Consider the following 18,801-nt stretch of genomic DNA (forward strand, 5'->3'; position numbering starts at 1 on the left):
TTGTTAAATATTTATTTAGCTCCTTCCTCTCTATCCTTTCCCCTTGGGACCCCCGTGTTAGTAAGCTTGTTGATGTCATATAGGTCTTTGAAGCTCTATTTATTTCCTTCTGTTCCTCAGACTGGATAATCTTAATTAACCTGCCTTTACATTTGTTGATTTTTTTTTTCTAATTCACGTCTGCTGTTAGGACCATCTAATGAATTTTTCATTTCAGAAATCATACTTGGAACTTCAGAATTTCTATTTGGTTCATTTTGTATAATTTGTATCTTCTTATTGATATTCTTTGTTTGGTGAGACATAATTCTCATACCTTCTCATATTTTCCTTTAATTCTTTAGACATGATTTCCTTTAGTTCTTTAAATATATTTACAATAACTTCACATAATTTAAAATCTTTGTCTCATAAGTTCAAAATGTGAGCTTCCTCATGGACAGTTTCTACTGAATGCTGTGTTTTCTGAGTAAGGGATATACTGTCCTGTTTCTTTGCATGTGTTGTATTTTTTGTTGTTGTTGAAATAATATTGGGGCAACTCTGGAAATCAGATTTCCACTCCTTTCCGGACTTGTTATATTTGCTGTTTATTTGTATAATGAGTTTCCTGGATTAATTAATTACTGTAAAGTCTGTATTCTTTGTCTCTGCAGTCACTGAAGCCTCTGCTCAGTTAGTTTAGTGGTAACTAATGAGTAGATAGAGATTTCTTTAAATGCCTGGCACAGAGTTTCCCAGCCTTTTCTGAGGGGCTGTGGGTATGTACATGTGGGTGGGAGGATGTCTTCAGTGCTCAAGGAAGTAGTTTACAAGCCTTAGCCTTCAATTCCTGCTTGAACATTGCCTCAAGTTTGGCCAGAGATGAGAGATTAGACTCTTTTAGGTCTTTCCCTGGCATGTGCACATTCCTACATGTGTGCCGGGCCTTCTGGAGTCCCAGGAATGTGTTGGAGTCTTTCAAAGACCCAGTGAATATCTCATTTCCCAGTTTTTCCTTTTAAAGTGTTTTGGTCAGCCTCTTGTTACCTCAAGTTGGCTAGGCTGCTGCACATAGCTGCAATGTTGCTGCTGGTAGTTTTCAACAAATGCCCTGGGTCTAAAGCTGTTTGTAAGAGCAATCTCTGAGTCAGGTAAAATAAAGCCAAACCATGGGAATGGAGCTTTTCAGCAAGTATCCTGATGGATAAGATATTGACAGTTCACTGGAGTGGGAATTTGGGGGGGCACCACACTGTTCTACTTCCTCCAGTTGTTGCTGGGCTACTGTTTTTCACAGATATCATGGTTGTGATGCTGTTGGTTTTCAAAGTTTCCACAAAGTTGCACAGAAGGGATGGATTAGGGCACGTTGAAATGCCACAGAGCTCACTGTTCTTACCAAGTCAGCCATATTTCTTAAATAAACACTTCTTGAGTTTTTACAAAACTAATTTCCAGAGTTCTAAAAGAGTTGATTTTGAAAACATTTACCAGTATTATATTTGCTTATGGAAGAGTGGATTTTTGCAGGTCCTTACTCTGCTGTTCCTAAAGCTCTTGGCCCTGGAATTCATTTTTGTTGAAAGTGAAAGGTAGAGATGTAATTTTATTTTTTTCCACATTGTATAGCCAGTTATTCCAACTTAGTTATTTTTTGTTAACATCTTTATTGGAGTATAATTGCTTTACAATGCTGTGTTAGTTTCTGCTTTATAACAAAGTGATCAGCTATACATATACGTACATCCCCATATCTCCTCCCTCTTGCGTCTCCCTCCCACTCTCCCTATGCCACCTCTCTAGTTGGTCACAAAACACTGAGCTGATCTCACTGTGATATGTGGCTGCTTCCCACTAGCTATCTATTTTACAACTGGTAGTGTATATATGTCCATGTGACTCTCTCATTTTGTCCCACCTTACCCTTCCCCCTCCCCATGTCCTCAAGTCCATTCTCTACATCTGCATCTTTATTCCTGTCCTGCCCCTAGGTTCTTCAGAGGCACTTTTTTTCTTTTTTTTTTTTTAGATCCCATATATGTTAGCATACAGTATTTGTTTTTCTCTTTCTGATTTACTTCACTCTGTATGACAGACTCTAGGTCCATCCACCTCACTACTCAATTTTGTTTCTTCTTATAGCTGAGTAATATTCCATTGTATATATGTGTCACATCTTCTTTATCCATTCATCTGTCGATGGACACTTAGGTTGCTTCCCTGTCCTGGCTATTGTAAATAGAGCTGAAATGAACATTGTGGTACATGACACCTTTTGAACTATGGTTTTCTCAGGGTATATGCCCAGTAGTGGGATTGCTGGGTTGTATGATAGTTCTCTTTCTGGTTTTTTAAGGAACCTCCATACTGTTCTCCATAGTGGCTATATCAATTTACATTACGACCAAAAGTGCAAGAGGGTTCCCTTTTTTCCACACCCTCTCCAGAATTTATTGTTTGTAGATTTTTTGATGATGGCCATTCTGACTGGTGTGAGGTGATACCTCATTGTAGTTTTGATTTGCATTTCTCTAATGATTAGTGATGTTGAGCATTCTTTCGTGTGTTTGTTGGCAATCTGTATATCTTCTTTGGAGAAATGTCTGTTTAGGTCTTCTGCCCATTTTTGGATTGGGTTGTTTGTTGTTTTTGATATTGAGCTGCATGAGCTGCTTGTAAACTTCAGAGATTAATCCTTTGTCAGTTGCTTCATTTGCAAATATTTTCTCCCATTCTGAGGGTTGTCTTTTCATCTTGTTTATGATTTCCTTTGCTGTGCAAAAGCTTTTAAGTTTCATTAGGTCCCATTTGTTTATTTTTCTTTTTATTTCCATTTCTCTAGGAGATGGGTCAAAAAGGATCTTGCTGTGATTTATGTTATAAAGTGTTCTGACTATGTTTTCCTTTACAACTTTTATGGTGCCTGGCCTTGCATTTAGGTCTTTAATCCATTTTGAGTTTATTTTTGTGTATGGTGTTAGGGAGTGTTCTAATTTCATTCTTTTACATGTAGCTGTCCAGTTTTCCCAGTATCACTTATCAAAGAGGCTGTCTTTTTTCCATTGTATATTCTTGCCTACTTTATCAAAGATAAGGTGACCATATGTGCGTGGGTTTATTTCTGGGCTTTCTATCCTGTTCCATTGATCTATATTTCTGTTTTTGTGACAGTACCATACTCTCTTGATTACTGTAGCTTCGTAGTATAGTCTGAAGTCCAGGAACCTGATTCCTCCAGCTCCGTTTTTCTTTCTCAAGATTGCTTTGGCTATTCGGGGTCTTTTGTGTTTCCATACAAATTGTGAAATTTTTTGTTCTAGTTCTGTGAAAAATGCCATTGGTAGTTTGATAGGGATTGCATTGAATATGTAGATTGCTTTGGGTAGTTTAGTCATTTTCACAATGTTGATTCTTCCAATCCAAGAACACGGTATATCTCTGCATCTGTTTGTATCATCTTTAATTTCTTTCATCAGTGTCTTATAGTTTTCTGCATACGGGTCTTTTGTCTCCTTAGCTAGGTTTATTCCTAGGTATTTTATTCTTTTTGTTGCAGTGGTAAATGGGAGTGTTTCCTTCATTTCTCTTTCAGATTTTTTATTCTTAGAGTATAGGAATGCAAGACATTTCTGTATACTATTTTTGTATCCTGCTACTTTACCAGATTCATTGATTAGCTCTAGTAGTTGTCTGATAGCATCTTTAGGATTCTCTATGTATCGTATCATGTCATCTGCAAACAGTGACAGCTTTACTTCTCCTTTTCCGATTTGGATTCCTTTTATTTCTTTTTCTTTGATTCCTCTGGCTAAAACTTCTAAAACTATCTTGAATAACAGTGGTGAGAGTGGCCAACCTTGTCTTGTTCCTGATCTTAGAGCAAATGGTTTCAGTTTTTCACCATTGAGAATGATGTTGGCTGTGGGTTTGTCACATATGGGCTTTACTATGCTGAGGTAAGTTCCCTCTATGCCTACTTTCTCTAGGGTTTTTTATCATAAATGGGTATTGAATTTTGTCGAAAGATTTTCTGCATCTATTGAGATGATCATATGGTTTTTATCCTTCAGTTTGTTAATATGGTGTATCATATTGATTGATTTGCGTATACTGAAGAATCCTTGCATTCCTTTTATAAACCCCAGTTGATCATGGTGTATGATCCTTTTAATGTGCTGTTGGATTCTGTTTGCTAGTATTTTGTTGAGGATTTTTGCATCTATGTTCATCAGTGATACTGGCCTGTAGTTTTCTTTCTTTGTGACATCTTTATGTGGTTTTGGTATCTGGGTGATTATGGCCTTGCAAAAGGAGTTTGGAAGACTCCAGACTCCTTGTAGAAGGAGTCTGCTATATTTTGGAAGAGTTTGAGAAGGATAGGTGTTAGCTCTTCTCTAAATGTTTGATAGAATTCACCTGTGAAGCCCTCTGGTCCTGGGCTTTTGTTTGTTGGAAGATTTTTAATCACAGTCTCAATTTCATTTCTTATGATTGTTCTGTTTATATTTTCTATTTCTTCCTGGTTCAGTCTTGGAAGGTTGTGCATTTCTAAGAATTTGTCCATTTCTTCCAGGTTGTCCATTTTATTGGCATATAGCTGCTTGAAGTAATCTCTCATGATCCTTTGTATTTCTGCAGTGTCAGTTGTAACTTCTCCTTTTTCATTTTTTCATTTCTAATTCTGTTGATTTGAGTCTTCTCCCTGTTTTTCTTGATGAGTCTGGCTATTGGTTTTTCAATTTTGTTTATCTTCTCAAAGAAACAGCTTTTTTTTTATTGATGTTTGCTATTGTTTCCTTCATTTTTTTTCCTTTAGTTCTGATCTGATCTTTATGATTTCTTTCCTTCTGCTAACTTTGGTTTTTTTTTTCTTGTTCTTCTTCTTTCTCTAATTGCTTTAGGTGTAAGGGTTGGTTGTTTATTTGAGATGTTTCTTGTTTCTTGAGGTAGGATTGTATTGCTGTAAACTTCCCTCTTAGAACTGCTTTTGCTGCCTCACTTAGGTTCTGGGCCATCGTGTTTTCATTGTCATTTGTTTCTAGGTATTTTTGATTTCCTCTTTAATTTTTCAGTGATCTCTTGGTCATTAAGTAGTGTATTGTTTAGCCTCCATGTGTTTGTATTTTTACAGATTTTTTCCTGTAATTGATATCTACTCTTATAGCGTTGTGGTTGGAAAAGATACTTGATATGATTTCAGTTTTCTTAAGTTTACCAAGGCTTCATTTGTGACCCAAGATATGATCTATCCTGGAGAATGTTCTGTGTGTGCACTTGAGAAGAAAGTGTATTCTGTTGTTTTGGATGGAATGTCCTATAAATATCAATTAAGTCCATCTTGTTTAATGTATCATTTAAAGCTTGTGTTTCCTTATTTATTTTCATTTTGGATGATCTGTCCATTGGTGAAAGTGGGGTATTAAAGTCCCCTACTATGATTGTGTTACTGTTGATTTCCCCTTTCATGGCTGTTAACATTTGCCTTATGTATTGAGGTGCTCCTATGTTTGGTGCATAAATATTTACAATTGTTATATCTTCTTCTTGGATCAATCCCTTGATCATTATGTAGTGTCCTTCTTTGTCTCTTGTAATAGTCTTTGTTTTAAAGTCTATTTTGTCTGATATGAGAATTGTTGCTCCAGCTTTCTTTTGATTTCCATTTGCATAGAATATCTTTTTCCATCCCCTCACTTTCAGTCTGTATGTGTCCCTTGGTTTGATGTGGGTCTCTTGTAGACAGCATATATACAGGTCTTGTTTTTGTATCCATTCAGCCAGTCTATGTCTTTTTTTTTTTTTTTTGCGGTATGTGGGCCTCTCACTGCCGTGGCCTCTCCCGTTGCGGAGCACAGGCTCCGGACGCACAGGCCCAGCAGCCATAGCTCACGGGACCAGCCGCTCCGCGGCATGTGGGATCTTCCCGAACCGGGGCATGAACCCGTGTCCCCTGCATCGGCAGGTGGACTCTCAACCACTGCGCCACCAGTGAAGCCCCCAGTCTATGTCTTTTTTCTGGAGCATTTAATCCATTTACATTTAAGGTAGTTATCAATATGTATGTTCCTATTAGCATTTTCTTAATTGTTTTGGGTTTGTTTTTGTAGGCCTTTTCCTTCTCTTGTTTTTTCTGCCTAGAGAAGTTCCTTTAGCATTTGGGGTAAAGCTGGTTTGGTGGTGCTGAATTCTCTTAGCCTTTGCTTGTCTGTAAAGTTTTTAATTTCTCCCTTGAATCTGAATGAGATCCTTGCTGGGTAGAGTAATCTTGGGTGTAGGTTTTTCCCTTTCATCACTTTAAATATGTCCTGCCACTCCCTTCTGGCTTGCAGAGTTTCTGCTGAAAGATCAGCTGTTAACCTTATGGGGATTCCCTTGTATGTTATTTGTTGTTTTTCCCTTGCTGCTTTTAATATTTTTTCTTTGTGTTTCATTTTTGGTAGTTTGATTAATATGTGTCCTGGCCTGTTTCTCCTTGGATTTATCCTGTATGGGACTCTCTGTGCTTCCTGGACTTGAATAACTATTTCCTTTCCCATATTAGGGAAGTTTTCAACTCTAATTTATTCAAATATTTTCTCAGAACCTTTCTTTTTCTCTTCTTCTTCTGGGACCCCTATAATTCAAATGTTGGTGCATTTAATGTTGTCCCAGAGGTCTCTGAGACTGCCCTCAATTATTTTCATTCTTTTTCTTTATTCTCCTCTGCAATAGTTATTTCTACTCTCTTATCTTTCAGGTCACTTATCCGTTCTTCTACCTCAGTTTTTCTGGTACTGATTCCTTCTAGAGAATTTTTAATTTCATTTATTGTGTTGTTCATCATTGTTTGTTTGCTCTTTAGTTCTTCTAGGTCCTTGTTAAACGTTTCTTGTAATTTCTCCATTCTATTTCCAAGATTTTGGATCATCTTTACCATCATTACTGTGAATTCTTTTTCAGGTAGACTGCCTATTTCATCTTCATTTGTTTGGCCTGGTGGGTTTTTACCCTGCTCCTTCATGTGCTGTGTGGTTCTCTGTCTTCTCATTTTGCTTAACTTACTGTGTTTGGGGTCTCCTTTTCGCAGGCTGCAGGTTTGTAGTTCCCATTGTTTTTGGTGTCTGCCCCCAGTAGCTAAGGTTGGTTTAGTGGGTTGTGTAGGCTTCCTGGTGGAGGGGACTAGTGCCTGTGTTCTGGTGGATGAGGCTGGATCTTGTCTTTCTGGTGGGCAGGACTGTGTCTGCTGGTGTGTTTTGGGGTGTCTGTGACCTTATTATGATTTTAGGCAGCCTCACTGCTAATGGGTGGGGTTGTGTTCCTGTCTTGCTAGTTGTTTGGCATAGGGTGTCCAGTACTGTAGCTCGCTGGTCATTGAGTGGAGCTGGGTCTTAGCGTTGAGGTAGAGATCTCTGGGAGAGCTTTTGCCATTTGATATTACGTGGAGCCGGGAGTTCTCTGGTGGTCCAGTGTCCTGAGCTCAGCTCTCCCACCTCAGTGTCACAGGCCTGACACCTGGTTGGTGCACTGAGCCCCTGTCAGCCACATGGCTCAGAAGAAAAGGGACAAAAAAGAAAGCAAGAAAGAAAAAAATAAAATAAGGTTATTAAAATAAAAAATAATTATTAAAAATAAAAAGTAATAAAAAGAAAATAAAACAGGAAAGAAAGAAAGAAGAGAGCAGCCAAACCAGAAAACAAAGCCACCAATTGTAACAAGCGCTAAAAACTATACTAAAAAAAAAAAAAAAATGGACAGACAGAACCCTAGGACAAATGGTAAAACCAAAGCTCTACAGACAAAATCATACAAAGAAGCATTCATGTACACACTCACAAAAAGAGAAAGAGGAAAAATATATATATATTGTTGCTTCCAAAGTCCACCACCGCAATTTTGGGATGATTCGTTGTCTCTTCAGGTATTCCACAGATGCAGGGTACATCAAGTTGATTGTGGAGATTTAATCTGCTGCTCCTGAGGTTGCTGGGAGAGATTTCCCGTTCTCTTTGTTCACACAGCTCCTGGGGTTCAGCTTTGGATTTGCGTGTAGGTCTCCTGAGGGCGTCTGTTCTTTGCTCAGACAGGACCGGGTTAAAGTAGCAACTGATTAGGGGGCTCTGGCTCCCTCAGGCCCGGGGGGAGGGAGGGGTACAGAATACGGGTTGAGCCTGTGGGCGGCAGTTGCCGGCCTGTCGTTGCACCAGCCTGAGGCGTGCCGTGTGTTCTTCCGGGGAAGTTGTCCCTGGATCATGGGACCCTGGCAGTGGAGGGCTGCACAGGCTCCCTGGAGGGGAGGTGTGGAGAGTGACCTGTGCTTGCACACAGGCTTCTTGGTGGCTGTAGCAGCAGCCTTAGCGTTTTATGCCCGTCTCGTGTCTGCGCTGATAGCCATGGCCCGCGCCGTCTCTGGAGACAGTTCAGGCAGTGCTCTGTAGCCCCTCTCCTCGCGCACCCCGAAACAATGGTCTCTTGCCACTTAGGCAGGTCCAGACTTTTTCCTGGGCTCCCTCCCGGCTAGCGGTGGTGCACTAGCCCCCTTTAGGCTGTGTTCATGCAGCCAACCCCAGTCCTCTCCCTGGAATCTGACCGAAGCCCGAGCCTCAGCTCCCAGCCCCTGCCCGCCCCAGCGGGTGAGCAGACAAGCCTCTCGTGCTGGTGAGTGCTGGTCGGCACCGATCCTCTGTGCGGGAATCTCTCCGCTTTGCCCTCTGCACCCCTGTTGCTGTGCTTTCCTCCATGGGTCTGAAGCTTCCCCCCCGCCACCCCCCGTCTCCACCAGTGAAGGGGCTTCCTAGTGTGTGGAAACCTTTCCTCCTTCACGGCTCCCTCCCAGAGGTGCAGGTCCCGTCCCTATTCTTTTGTCTTTGTTGTTTCTTTTTTCTTTTGCCCTACCCAGGTACGTGGGGAGTTTCTTGCCTTTTGGGAGGTCTGAGGTCTTCTGCCAGCATTCAGTAGGTGTTCTGTAGGAGTTGTTCCATGTGTAGATGTATTTCTGATGTATTTGTGGGGAGGAAGGTGATCTCCTCGTGTTACTCTTCTGCCATCTTGAAGGTCTCTCCCCAGCTTAGTTATTGAATACTCCTCCTTTTCCCAGAGATTTGAAATGACTTTTCTACTATATGCTGGCCAATTTTTTATTCAATAGATACTTCTTGAAAGCTTATTCTGTGCCAGATACTGTTCTGATATATTCATAGATATGTTTTGATGCTCTCTTTTCTTTTCCATTGATCTGTTTGATAATTTCCATACCAATATCATACTGTTGTTGTTATGTTTTGTTTTGTACTTTGACTAGAGTTTTAGAGTATGTAGGAGAAATGTTCCAATTTGTTGTTTTCTTTTTTCTAAAGTGGTGTTGCTGGTCTTTGTACGTTTTCTTACATATTGTTTTGAGATCACTTTATTATATTCTCTGAGAAAATCTTAACAGAATTTTAATTATGATTGCACTCAAATTATAAATTAATTTTGGGTTATATTTTGATCTGTTGTAAACTTTGTAATTTTCTTTTGGTTTATTTCTTCATAACCTGTGTATAATTCCTATAGCTGTATTTTTATTGAGACATTTTTCTGTTCTTTAGTAAAGAAGAAAAATGCTAAATTTGTGACATTATAGTACATCATTTTCCAAAGTATATTCTAAGAAATGTTGTATCCTCTGGATTATAAGGATGAATGCCTTTGGAAATACTGGATTAAGCAAAGCTAAACCAGATTCTTTATTAAGTAGGACTTTTCTAGAGCTTTTGCGTATTACCTATTTATTTGACTTCAGAATAATTTTGTTCAAAACCTATATTATACCAGTACTCTGTATTATGAATATGAATAATACTGTGAAATGCTATTATAGTGTGTTTTTCAGTTTGTATAAAAAATTCCTCACTAAGTGGATTAGTAATATAGTGAATTCTTGTTGTTTCATAATCTGAATGGCCAGAAAGCTCAAATAAACTAAATACTTTCATTACCATAATAAATACTTACAATGCAGTCCACAAAGTACAATAGATCCTCAATGCCTATTATAGAAAGTTGAATTATGATCACTATATAATACACAGATATTTTAATTTTTAATGATTTTAAGATTTAGTCAGCCATGTAACAGTACTAATTTGAAACTAGTCTCATTACTTTATGTTTACTTAATGTATAGTAATTCTCATTAATCAATTCATTACCTTTTTCAGGACAAAGGTGTAACAGGGATGTTTATCAATCTACCCTAAAGCTAGTTTCATGAAAAATTTTTTGCTCTATTTATGTCCGTTGGCATCAATTTAACATGACATTAAAATATTAGACTTATTTTTCTGTGTATAAGTTTTATTTGGTTATTATTAATTTGCTTTAGTGAAGTCAGTGTTAGCCTGCTTTAAACTGCTCATTATTTTTTTAGACTTAATCTAATTTTTCACTTATTCATGAACACATTAAATCAGATGTTAAAAAAAAACTGGCACTGCAGTAGCAAGTGGAAACGAAAATTAAGAATAAAATTTTTTTATTATTTTATTTTCACCCATAGTATACTTACTATGTTACTTTATTTAAATCATATTTTATTTTTCTATTTACAGTTAGACTTAAAGCTGCATGTTGTGAGTTTTATTATTTCAGTTTTAAAAATAGCTTTCTGTGTTGGAAAGAAGCATCCTACTTTTTGTCCCAGTTCTATCTTAGCTTTGTTATTTATTGATAGTAGACATTTAAAACCAATTACCCTTTATGTCAGAGGCAAGGTGAGTGATCATTTTTGTACATCCCCTTTTTCTTTAGAAACTGCCCTTGGTGCATTAGCAAGAGTCCTCAGAGAAGACTGGAAGCAAAGTGTTGAGTTAGCTACAAACATAATATACATCTTTTTTTGCTTTTCCAGGTAAGTGAACTTCTATTTCCGATTCTCTGTCCTCTTTGTTGTTCTGTCTTTCTTTCAGTCTGCACTAACCAATGCATATACATATACAGTAGGATAATATAATGGTTTAGAGTTTAAGAGTTATGGGCTCTGGAAATAGACTCTCTGGCTTTGAATCCAAGTCCTGCTGTCTATTAGCCATGTGATCTTGGTTACATTACTTAACCTTTCTGTGCTCAGTTTCCTCATCTGTAATTGTGGATAGTAATAGGAGCATTGTCTTCAGGAAGGTATTAGAAAAAAACCTGACCCAGAGTAAGTGCCAGTAAATGTTACTGTTTTATATACAGTTGATCCTTGAACAACATGGGTTTGAACTGCGTGAGTCCACTTATACATAGATATTTTCCACTAAATATGTACTACCATACTACACGGTCCCCCAGTTGAAACTGTGGTTGCAGAACTGCAGATATGGAGGACCCACTATAAGTTATACTTACATTTTTGATGATACAGAGGGTTGGCACCCCTATCCCTTGCATTGTTCAAGGGTCAACTGTGTGTGTGTGTGTGTGTGTGTGTGTATACACAATATATGTTTGCAAACACGTACCTGTTATGTATTCATGTATTTTATTTATACACATATATTCTTTAGAAGGATACTTATTGAGACATTGTGAAAAGTTTCTGACTTCTCAGAAATTCTAGGGAATTTCTTGCCTCTGTTCTAAAAATGGGCCAGCATTAGCAAATAAATATTTACTGAATAAATACTTGGATGAATAAATTGTCTAGGAAACATATATAAAACCTGATTGCTAATACTTCACTAGTTTATTTCCTGGTATCAGTTTTATTCAATAATAGTACTGTTATATTATTAGTTTTGTTAGGTGGTAGTCTGAAATTTTATTTTGAGGGTATCTGAATAGTTAAAATGGTGGTTAATTACAAAAATGTGTTTTATGTAATTTCTAACTTAAAAATAATTTCGTTTCAGGTAAGTGTTGTGTGTTAAAATATATTTAAAGTAATCGCACAATTTCAAGTCTTCTTAGTATACTGTGGGCATATTCATTTATTGAAATATGTATATCAAGTCTATTTTACATTGTTTGTACCAGTGTTTATCCAAAACAGATTTCCTGAAGTCACAAAATGTATTCCTTTAAATACATACTAAAAACTCTTCTTTAAAGCTTTTCTCAGTTTCATGGACTTATCACTCACTATAAAATTGGAGCTCTATGTATGAATATCATTGATCATGAATTAAAAAGACATGAGCTTTGGCAAGAAGAACTTTCTAAGAAGAAGAAAACTGATATCCTTTGAAGCGGCATTTCACCCCACTGTTGCCTATTGCTGTGAGCTTTGGATGGAGAGGATTTTGTTTTGTTTGTCATTCACATAACTTGAAAAAATGCAAGAGTGTGCTGAAGGTTAAAATGAAGATTGAAGTTATCAGAATGAATATAGTTTTACGTATACTTTTTAATCTTTTTACAACTTTGATTAGGTGATAAGCTAGAGGGAATAGATAATAGTGGTCCTGGATAACTGAATTGGTGAGCCTCTAAGTGACTGCTATTTTGTCCCTCAAGATCCTTTAGTTAGCTGAAGTCTGGCTCACCACTGTTGCTTATGTAGTTTTCTCTGTGTAATAAGGTGACTTTGATTGGAATGAGTGTGAATTTGGTGAAGAACATAGTTTTAAATTCTATTTTTCTAATTATTAAAAAAAGTATTTTTGGACTTACATACAAATTCAAGATGCCTGCAGAAGCATAGAACCTGTGAAAGGAACCTTAAAAAGAATCAATTTTAACCTTTCAATACAAGAATCTTTTCTGCAACTTCCCTTACAAATAGATTATTTAGTCTCTTCTTTATCATGTCACTGCTTATTGATTTAGCTCATTCTGTGTTTTGACATTCTATTTATTATAATGGTTTTTTGCTTAGTGTACTAAAGTCTACTTCCCAATAACTTCTATCCCTTGATTCTAATCTTGCATACTGAAGCAATATAGAATAAGGATATTTTCTTCAATATCACATTTCTTATATATGAAGATATTTGTCATATTTCTTCTACAACTTTAATTCTAAATTGAAGGCCCTGGCTTATTCATATCTGTCTAATATGACATGTTTTGCAGATGACAAGTCATACTGGTAACTTTCTTTTGAACCCACTATTTATTGATCTCTTTTAAAAAGTAAAAATATTATTTCTGTTGTGCCCAATATCTCATGTTTTCTACCTCTCCTTCGTGGAATACCCAAGGCACTATAAAAATACACCCTCAAACACACACACAGATTTGACTTTTCTTAATTAGGATCTTTATAGGTTTAGACATTTTCTGTGTGTGCTGTAAGCTTCTGACATCTAGATTGGTGTTGACTTAAACCACGTGGACAACTCAATAATCCTGGAGACTTCAGGTCATTTCTTGAGTCCCAAGTTTCCTGAATGTACCTAAAATTCATTGAAACTAAGGCGGGGGGGGTGGGGATACAGAGAGAACCACTAATGGGACTTTTAGCAATCATTAATTTATACTTTGTGATTGCTTGGTGACAAAAACTGATCTTTTAGAACATACCATATTCCTATAAATATTAGACACCATTGAATGTAAGATACACCATTATTTATGAACAACTACAAAAGGAGAAAGATGCTTCCAATTAAAACTATGACATATCATGGATTATAAGATATATTCAAATTCTGGGAGATGTTAAGATGTGCAAAAAATGTGTCTCAGAATCAATGGATTACAATAATTGAAGGAATATAAAAATGACTTATCAGAATTTTGGCCATTTCTCCTAAAATATTACTATTTTATTAAGTCTTAAGTTTCCTTGTGTTGTGATGCAAGTAGCATTCAACAAGGGGATGTTTTTGAGTGCTTGGGGATCCTGAAGTCATACTGAAGTAATTGGTTATTTCTGCAGGTGTCCAAGGGACTATTTGGGGCTATAAGATATAATTTTTAAATTTTGTTTTTCTCTAACTTTGGGATATTTCTCTTTTTGTATGTAGTCTGAAGAGGGTGCTAAAAAGCTTTAGATATAATCAACGTCCTTTCAATATACTAGACATCTTCTGTCCGAAGTGGAATTCACTATTCTTATTAACTAAATCATTCTTTAAGGCTGTAACCTCTTGGAATCATGGACCTATTTTTTAATCTGGTGAAAGTTAGAGACTTGTGCACATACATAAAATATTTACATACAATTTCTGAGGATTCAAGTACTTGGTGAAGCCTAAACATGTGTTCACCCAAGGTCTGCAAGCACATCCTCGAGCACTTGGTTAAGAAGATCTGTTATAACACAATTGTGCAGGGAATAATATTTTAATTAAACTATTGGTTACAGAAAATAACTGGATAAAATTGCACATAAAATTTATTAGCACTGTTCTTCCTAGTATTTTTCATTAGGTTTTCTTTGCTTCAATGAATATGGATGATCCTTAACTTGTTTACTTGATGAAGACCCTGAAAACCAAACCTTGAGAAAAGATTATGAAAAAACCTTTAAAAAATACCAGGGGCTTGTGGTAAAACAGGAACAGCTCTTACGAGGTATGAATACCTAAGCAATGAGAACGCAACAAAGTTCTTACTATACATTCAGCTTGTTCTATTTTTGTCAGATAAATAAAGCTAATACCAGATTATTTGAAAGTTCAGTGAATTTTAATGTACTACAGAATCTTCTGTTGTTAGCATTGATAATGATGTTTTAAATTTCACTCCACTCTCTTTCTACCAAAAGGCCCCATTCAGCTCTTAAATGTATAAATTACATTCTTGAAATTGTATTAATCAGAAAGGATTTTTAAATCCAATGTATGACCTTTTCAATAATAAGAATCTTTTCTCTCAAACCCTGCTATATGTATCTTATATGGTGACAATTTTGTTGCTTTCCTAGGAAATTGATGTAAAACTTTTCAAAATATTTCTCTTTAATAAAAAATAGTCTCCTCTTTCTGGGGTTTGTTGAGAGATTTAACAGTTCAATAGTATGGTTTCTCAGTCATTGATAAGATGCAAAATCTTATGTCGTTAGTAAGAATGATGTGGGACTTTTAAGTGTGCATTCAATTCCTGCTTTGTAGCTGACTATTGATTTTTTCCCCCAGCTTTATTGAGATATAATTGACATATAACACTGTGTAAGTTTAAGGTATACAGTGTAATGGTTTGATACAAATATATGTTCCAGAATGTTTACCACAGTAAGATTACTTAACAAATCCTTCTCCTCACATAATTACCATTTTGTTGTTGTTGTTGTTATGGTGAGAACATTTAAGATCTGTCATAGCACCATTCAAGTATACAGTACAGTATTTTTACCTGTAGTCACCATGCTATATATTGGATCCTGGAACTTACTCATCTTATAAAAGTTATAAAAGTTTGTACTCTTTGACCACCGTCTCCCCATTTCCCCCACAACCCAGTGTCTGGTAACCATCAATCTCCTTGTTTCTGTGAGCTCAGCGTTTTTAGATTCCACATATAAGCATATAAGTGAGAACATATAGCATTTGTCTTCCTCCGTCTGACTTATTTCCTTTAGCATAATGCCCTCAAGATCCATCTTTGTTGTGGCAAATGCCAGAATATCGTCCTTTTTAATAAGCAAGTAATATTCTATTTTATATATATTATATAATGTATAAGTAATATATTACATATTTTATATAATATTTTATATAAAATATATATCACATCTACTTTATCCATTCATCCATGTATAGACACTTAGGTTGCTTCCACATCTTAACTATTATGAATAATGCTGGAGTGAACATGGGAGTGCAGATATCTCTTTGAGATTGTGATTTTATTTCCTTTGGATATATACCCAGAAGTAGGATTGCTGGGTCACATGGTAGTTCTATTTCTAACTTTTTGAGGAACCACCATACTGTTTTCCAGAGTGGTTGCACCAGTTTATATTCCTGTCAACAGTACACCAAGTTTTCCCTTTTCTCCACATTTTGCCAGCATTTATCTCTTGTCTTTTTTTTTTAAAGAAGATGTTGGAGGTAGGTGTTTATTAATTAATTTATTTTTGCTGTGTTGGGTCTTCGTTTCTGTGCGAGGGCTTTCTCTAGTTGTGGCAAGCGGGGGCCACTCTTCATCGCAGTGCGCGGGCCTCTCACTATCGCAGCCTCTCTTGTTGTGGAGCACAGGCTCCAGACGCGCAGGCTCAGTAGTTGTGGCTCACGGGCCTAGTTGCTCCGCGGCATGTGGGATCCTCCCAGACCAGGGCTTGAACCCGTGTTCCCTGCATTAGCAGGCAGATTCTCAACCACTGCGCCTCCAGGGAAGCCCTATCTCTTGTCTTTTTGATAATAGCCATTCTGACAGGTGTGAGGTGGTATCTCAGTGTAGTATTGATTTGTATTTGCCTGATGATTAGTGATGTTGAGCATTTTCATGTGTCTGTTGGCCATCTGTACGTCTTCTTTGGAAAAATTTCTATTCAGATCCTCTGCCCATTTTTTAATTGAGTTTGATTTTTCGATGTTGAGTTGTGTGAGTTCTTTGTGTATTTTGGATATTAACTCCTTATTGGATATATCGTATGCAAATATCTTCTCTCATTCTGTAGGCTTCTTTTTCATTTTGTTGACAGCTAGCTTCCTTTGCTGTGTACAAGCTTTTTAGTTTGATGTAGTCCAATTTGTTTGTTTTACTTTTGTTTCCCTTGCCTGAGGAGACATATCCAAAAAATTATTGCTAAGGTTGATGTCAGAGAGCATACTGCCTATGTTTTCTTCTAGGAGTTTTACGGCTTCAGGTCTTACATTTAAGGCTTTAATCCATTTTGAGTTTATTTTTGTATATGATGTGAAAACGTAGTCCAGTTTCATTCTTTTGCATGTAGCTGTCTAATTTTCCCAACACTATTTATTGGAGAAGCTGTCTTTTAGCCATTGTATATTCTTGCCTCCATTGTTGTAGACTGACCATGTAAATGTGAGTTTATTTCTGCACTCTCTATTCTGTTCCATTGATCTATGTGTCTGTTTTTGTGCCATACCATACTGTTTTGATTACTGTGGCTTTGTAGTATAGTTTGAAATCAGAGCACATGATATCTCCAGCTCTGTTCTTTGTAAAGAACAAAGCTGGAAATATTGTTTTGGCTATTCAGGGTCTTTGTGTTTCCATGTGCATATATATTTAAAATTGTTGTATTTTCTTGGAGTGATCCCTTTATCATTATGTAGTGTCCTTCTTTTTCTCTAGTTACAGTCTTTGGTTTAAAGTCTATTTGTCTGATATAAGTATTGATACCCCATTTTTCTTTTTGTTTCCATTTGCATGGAATACCTTTTAACATCCTCTCATTTTCAGTCGGTTTGTGGCTTTAGATCTGAAGTGATTCTCTTATAGGCACCATACGCATGGGTCTTGTTTTTGTATCCAGTCAGCCACTCTATGCCTTGATTGGAGCTTTTAGTCCATTTACATTTAAAGTAATTATTGATAGGTATGTACTTTTTGCCATTTTGTTCATTGTTTTGGGTTTTTTTTTTAATAGTCCTTTTATGGTCCCTTCTTTTGCTCTCTTCCCTTGTGATTTGATGTCTACCTTTAGTGTTATGTTTGGATTCCTTTGTCTTTTTTGTGTGTGTATCTATTATAGATTTTTGGTTTGTGGTTACCATGAGGTTTATATATATATATCTATCTGTTATAAACCCTATGATACATTATTATTTTTGTATAGACAGTCAATTTTACTTTAAAGATATTTAAACATGAAGAAAATAACCTTATATATTTACTTATATAGTTACTATTTCCACTGATTCTACTATTTTTTGTTAGATCATGTTTCTGTCATCATTTTCTTTCTGTCTGAAAGATTTCCTTGTATATTTCTCACAGGGTAGATTTACTAATGAATTATTTTATCTTTTTACATCTGAGAAATTCTTTGTTTTTTTTCTTTTTTGAAATATTTTTACTGGTTTATAATTCTAGGTTGACAACTTATTTCTATTTGCTAAACATACTGTTACACTGTTGACATGCTTGCATTGTTTCTGATGAGAAGTCTGCTGTCATCCTTATCTTTTCTTCATCTGTATATGAGGTTTTTTCCCTCTGGCTGCTTTAAAATGGTCTCTTCATCATTTGTTTTTACCAGTTTGATTATATTGTGCTTCGGTGTAGCTTTCTTCCTGTTTCTTGTTCTTGGATTTCACTGACCTTATTGGGATTGTGGACTTATATTTTTTATCAAGTTTGGAAAATTATCAATTATTATTTCTTCAGGGACTCCAATTACAGGTATATTAGGTCACTTGACATTTTTTCCATAGTTTACTGATACTCTTTACATTTTTGCTGTTCTTTTTTTTCTTTGTGTGTTTAATTTTGGATAGTTTCTAGTTATGTCTTCAATTTCACTAATCTTTTCTTCTCCAGTCTCTAAACTGCCATTAATTCCATTTAGTATACAATCTCAGGCATTGTAGTTTTCATTGCTAGATGTTTGATTTAATCTTTTGTATATCCTCCATGTCTCTACTTAACTTTTAGAAAATTTGGAATACAGTTATCTAACTATTTTGATGTTCATGTTTGATCATTCTGTGGTGTCAGTTCTAGAACAGTTTCAGTTAGCTGATTTTTCTTTTCCTTACAGGTTGTGTTTCCTGCTTTTTTTGAATGGCTAATAACCTTTGATTGGAGGCAGGACAATGTGAAATTTTCATTGTTAGGTGATGGATATTATTTTATTCCTATAAATATTCTATTCCTGAGCTTTATTGTGAGACATAATTAAATTACTTGCAAACAGTTTGATCCTTTTGGATCATGCTCTTAAGATTTGTGAGTTTGGACATGAGCAGCATTTAGTCTAAAACTAATTATTCCATACTACTGAGGCAAGACCCATGTGAGAAC

General features: G+C 36.2%; 1 protein-coding gene across 3 annotated transcripts in view; it reads left to right on the forward strand.

The window, feature by feature from the left end:
* KIFAP3 (kinesin associated protein 3) overlaps positions 1-18,801 on the forward strand; it is a gene marked incomplete at its 3' end in the record, with an annotated part of 155,057 nt that overhangs the window by 26,843 nt on the left and 109,413 nt on the right. For all 3 annotated transcript variants that reach the window (XM_079724871.1, XM_079724873.1, XM_079724872.1), the window contains 3 exons: positions 10,750-10,849; positions 12,034-12,158; positions 14,344-14,442. In XM_079724871.1, the coding sequence (XP_079580997.1) occupies positions 10,750-10,849; positions 12,034-12,158; positions 14,344-14,442 (324 nt within the window). The remainder of the gene's footprint in view (positions 1-10,749; positions 10,850-12,033; positions 12,159-14,343; positions 14,443-18,801) is intronic.

The sequence above is a fragment of the Hyperoodon ampullatus genome, assembly GCF_949752795.1.
Source record: "Hyperoodon ampullatus genome assembly, chromosome: 2".
Lineage (NCBI taxonomy): Eukaryota > Metazoa > Chordata > Mammalia > Artiodactyla > Ziphiidae > Hyperoodon > Hyperoodon ampullatus.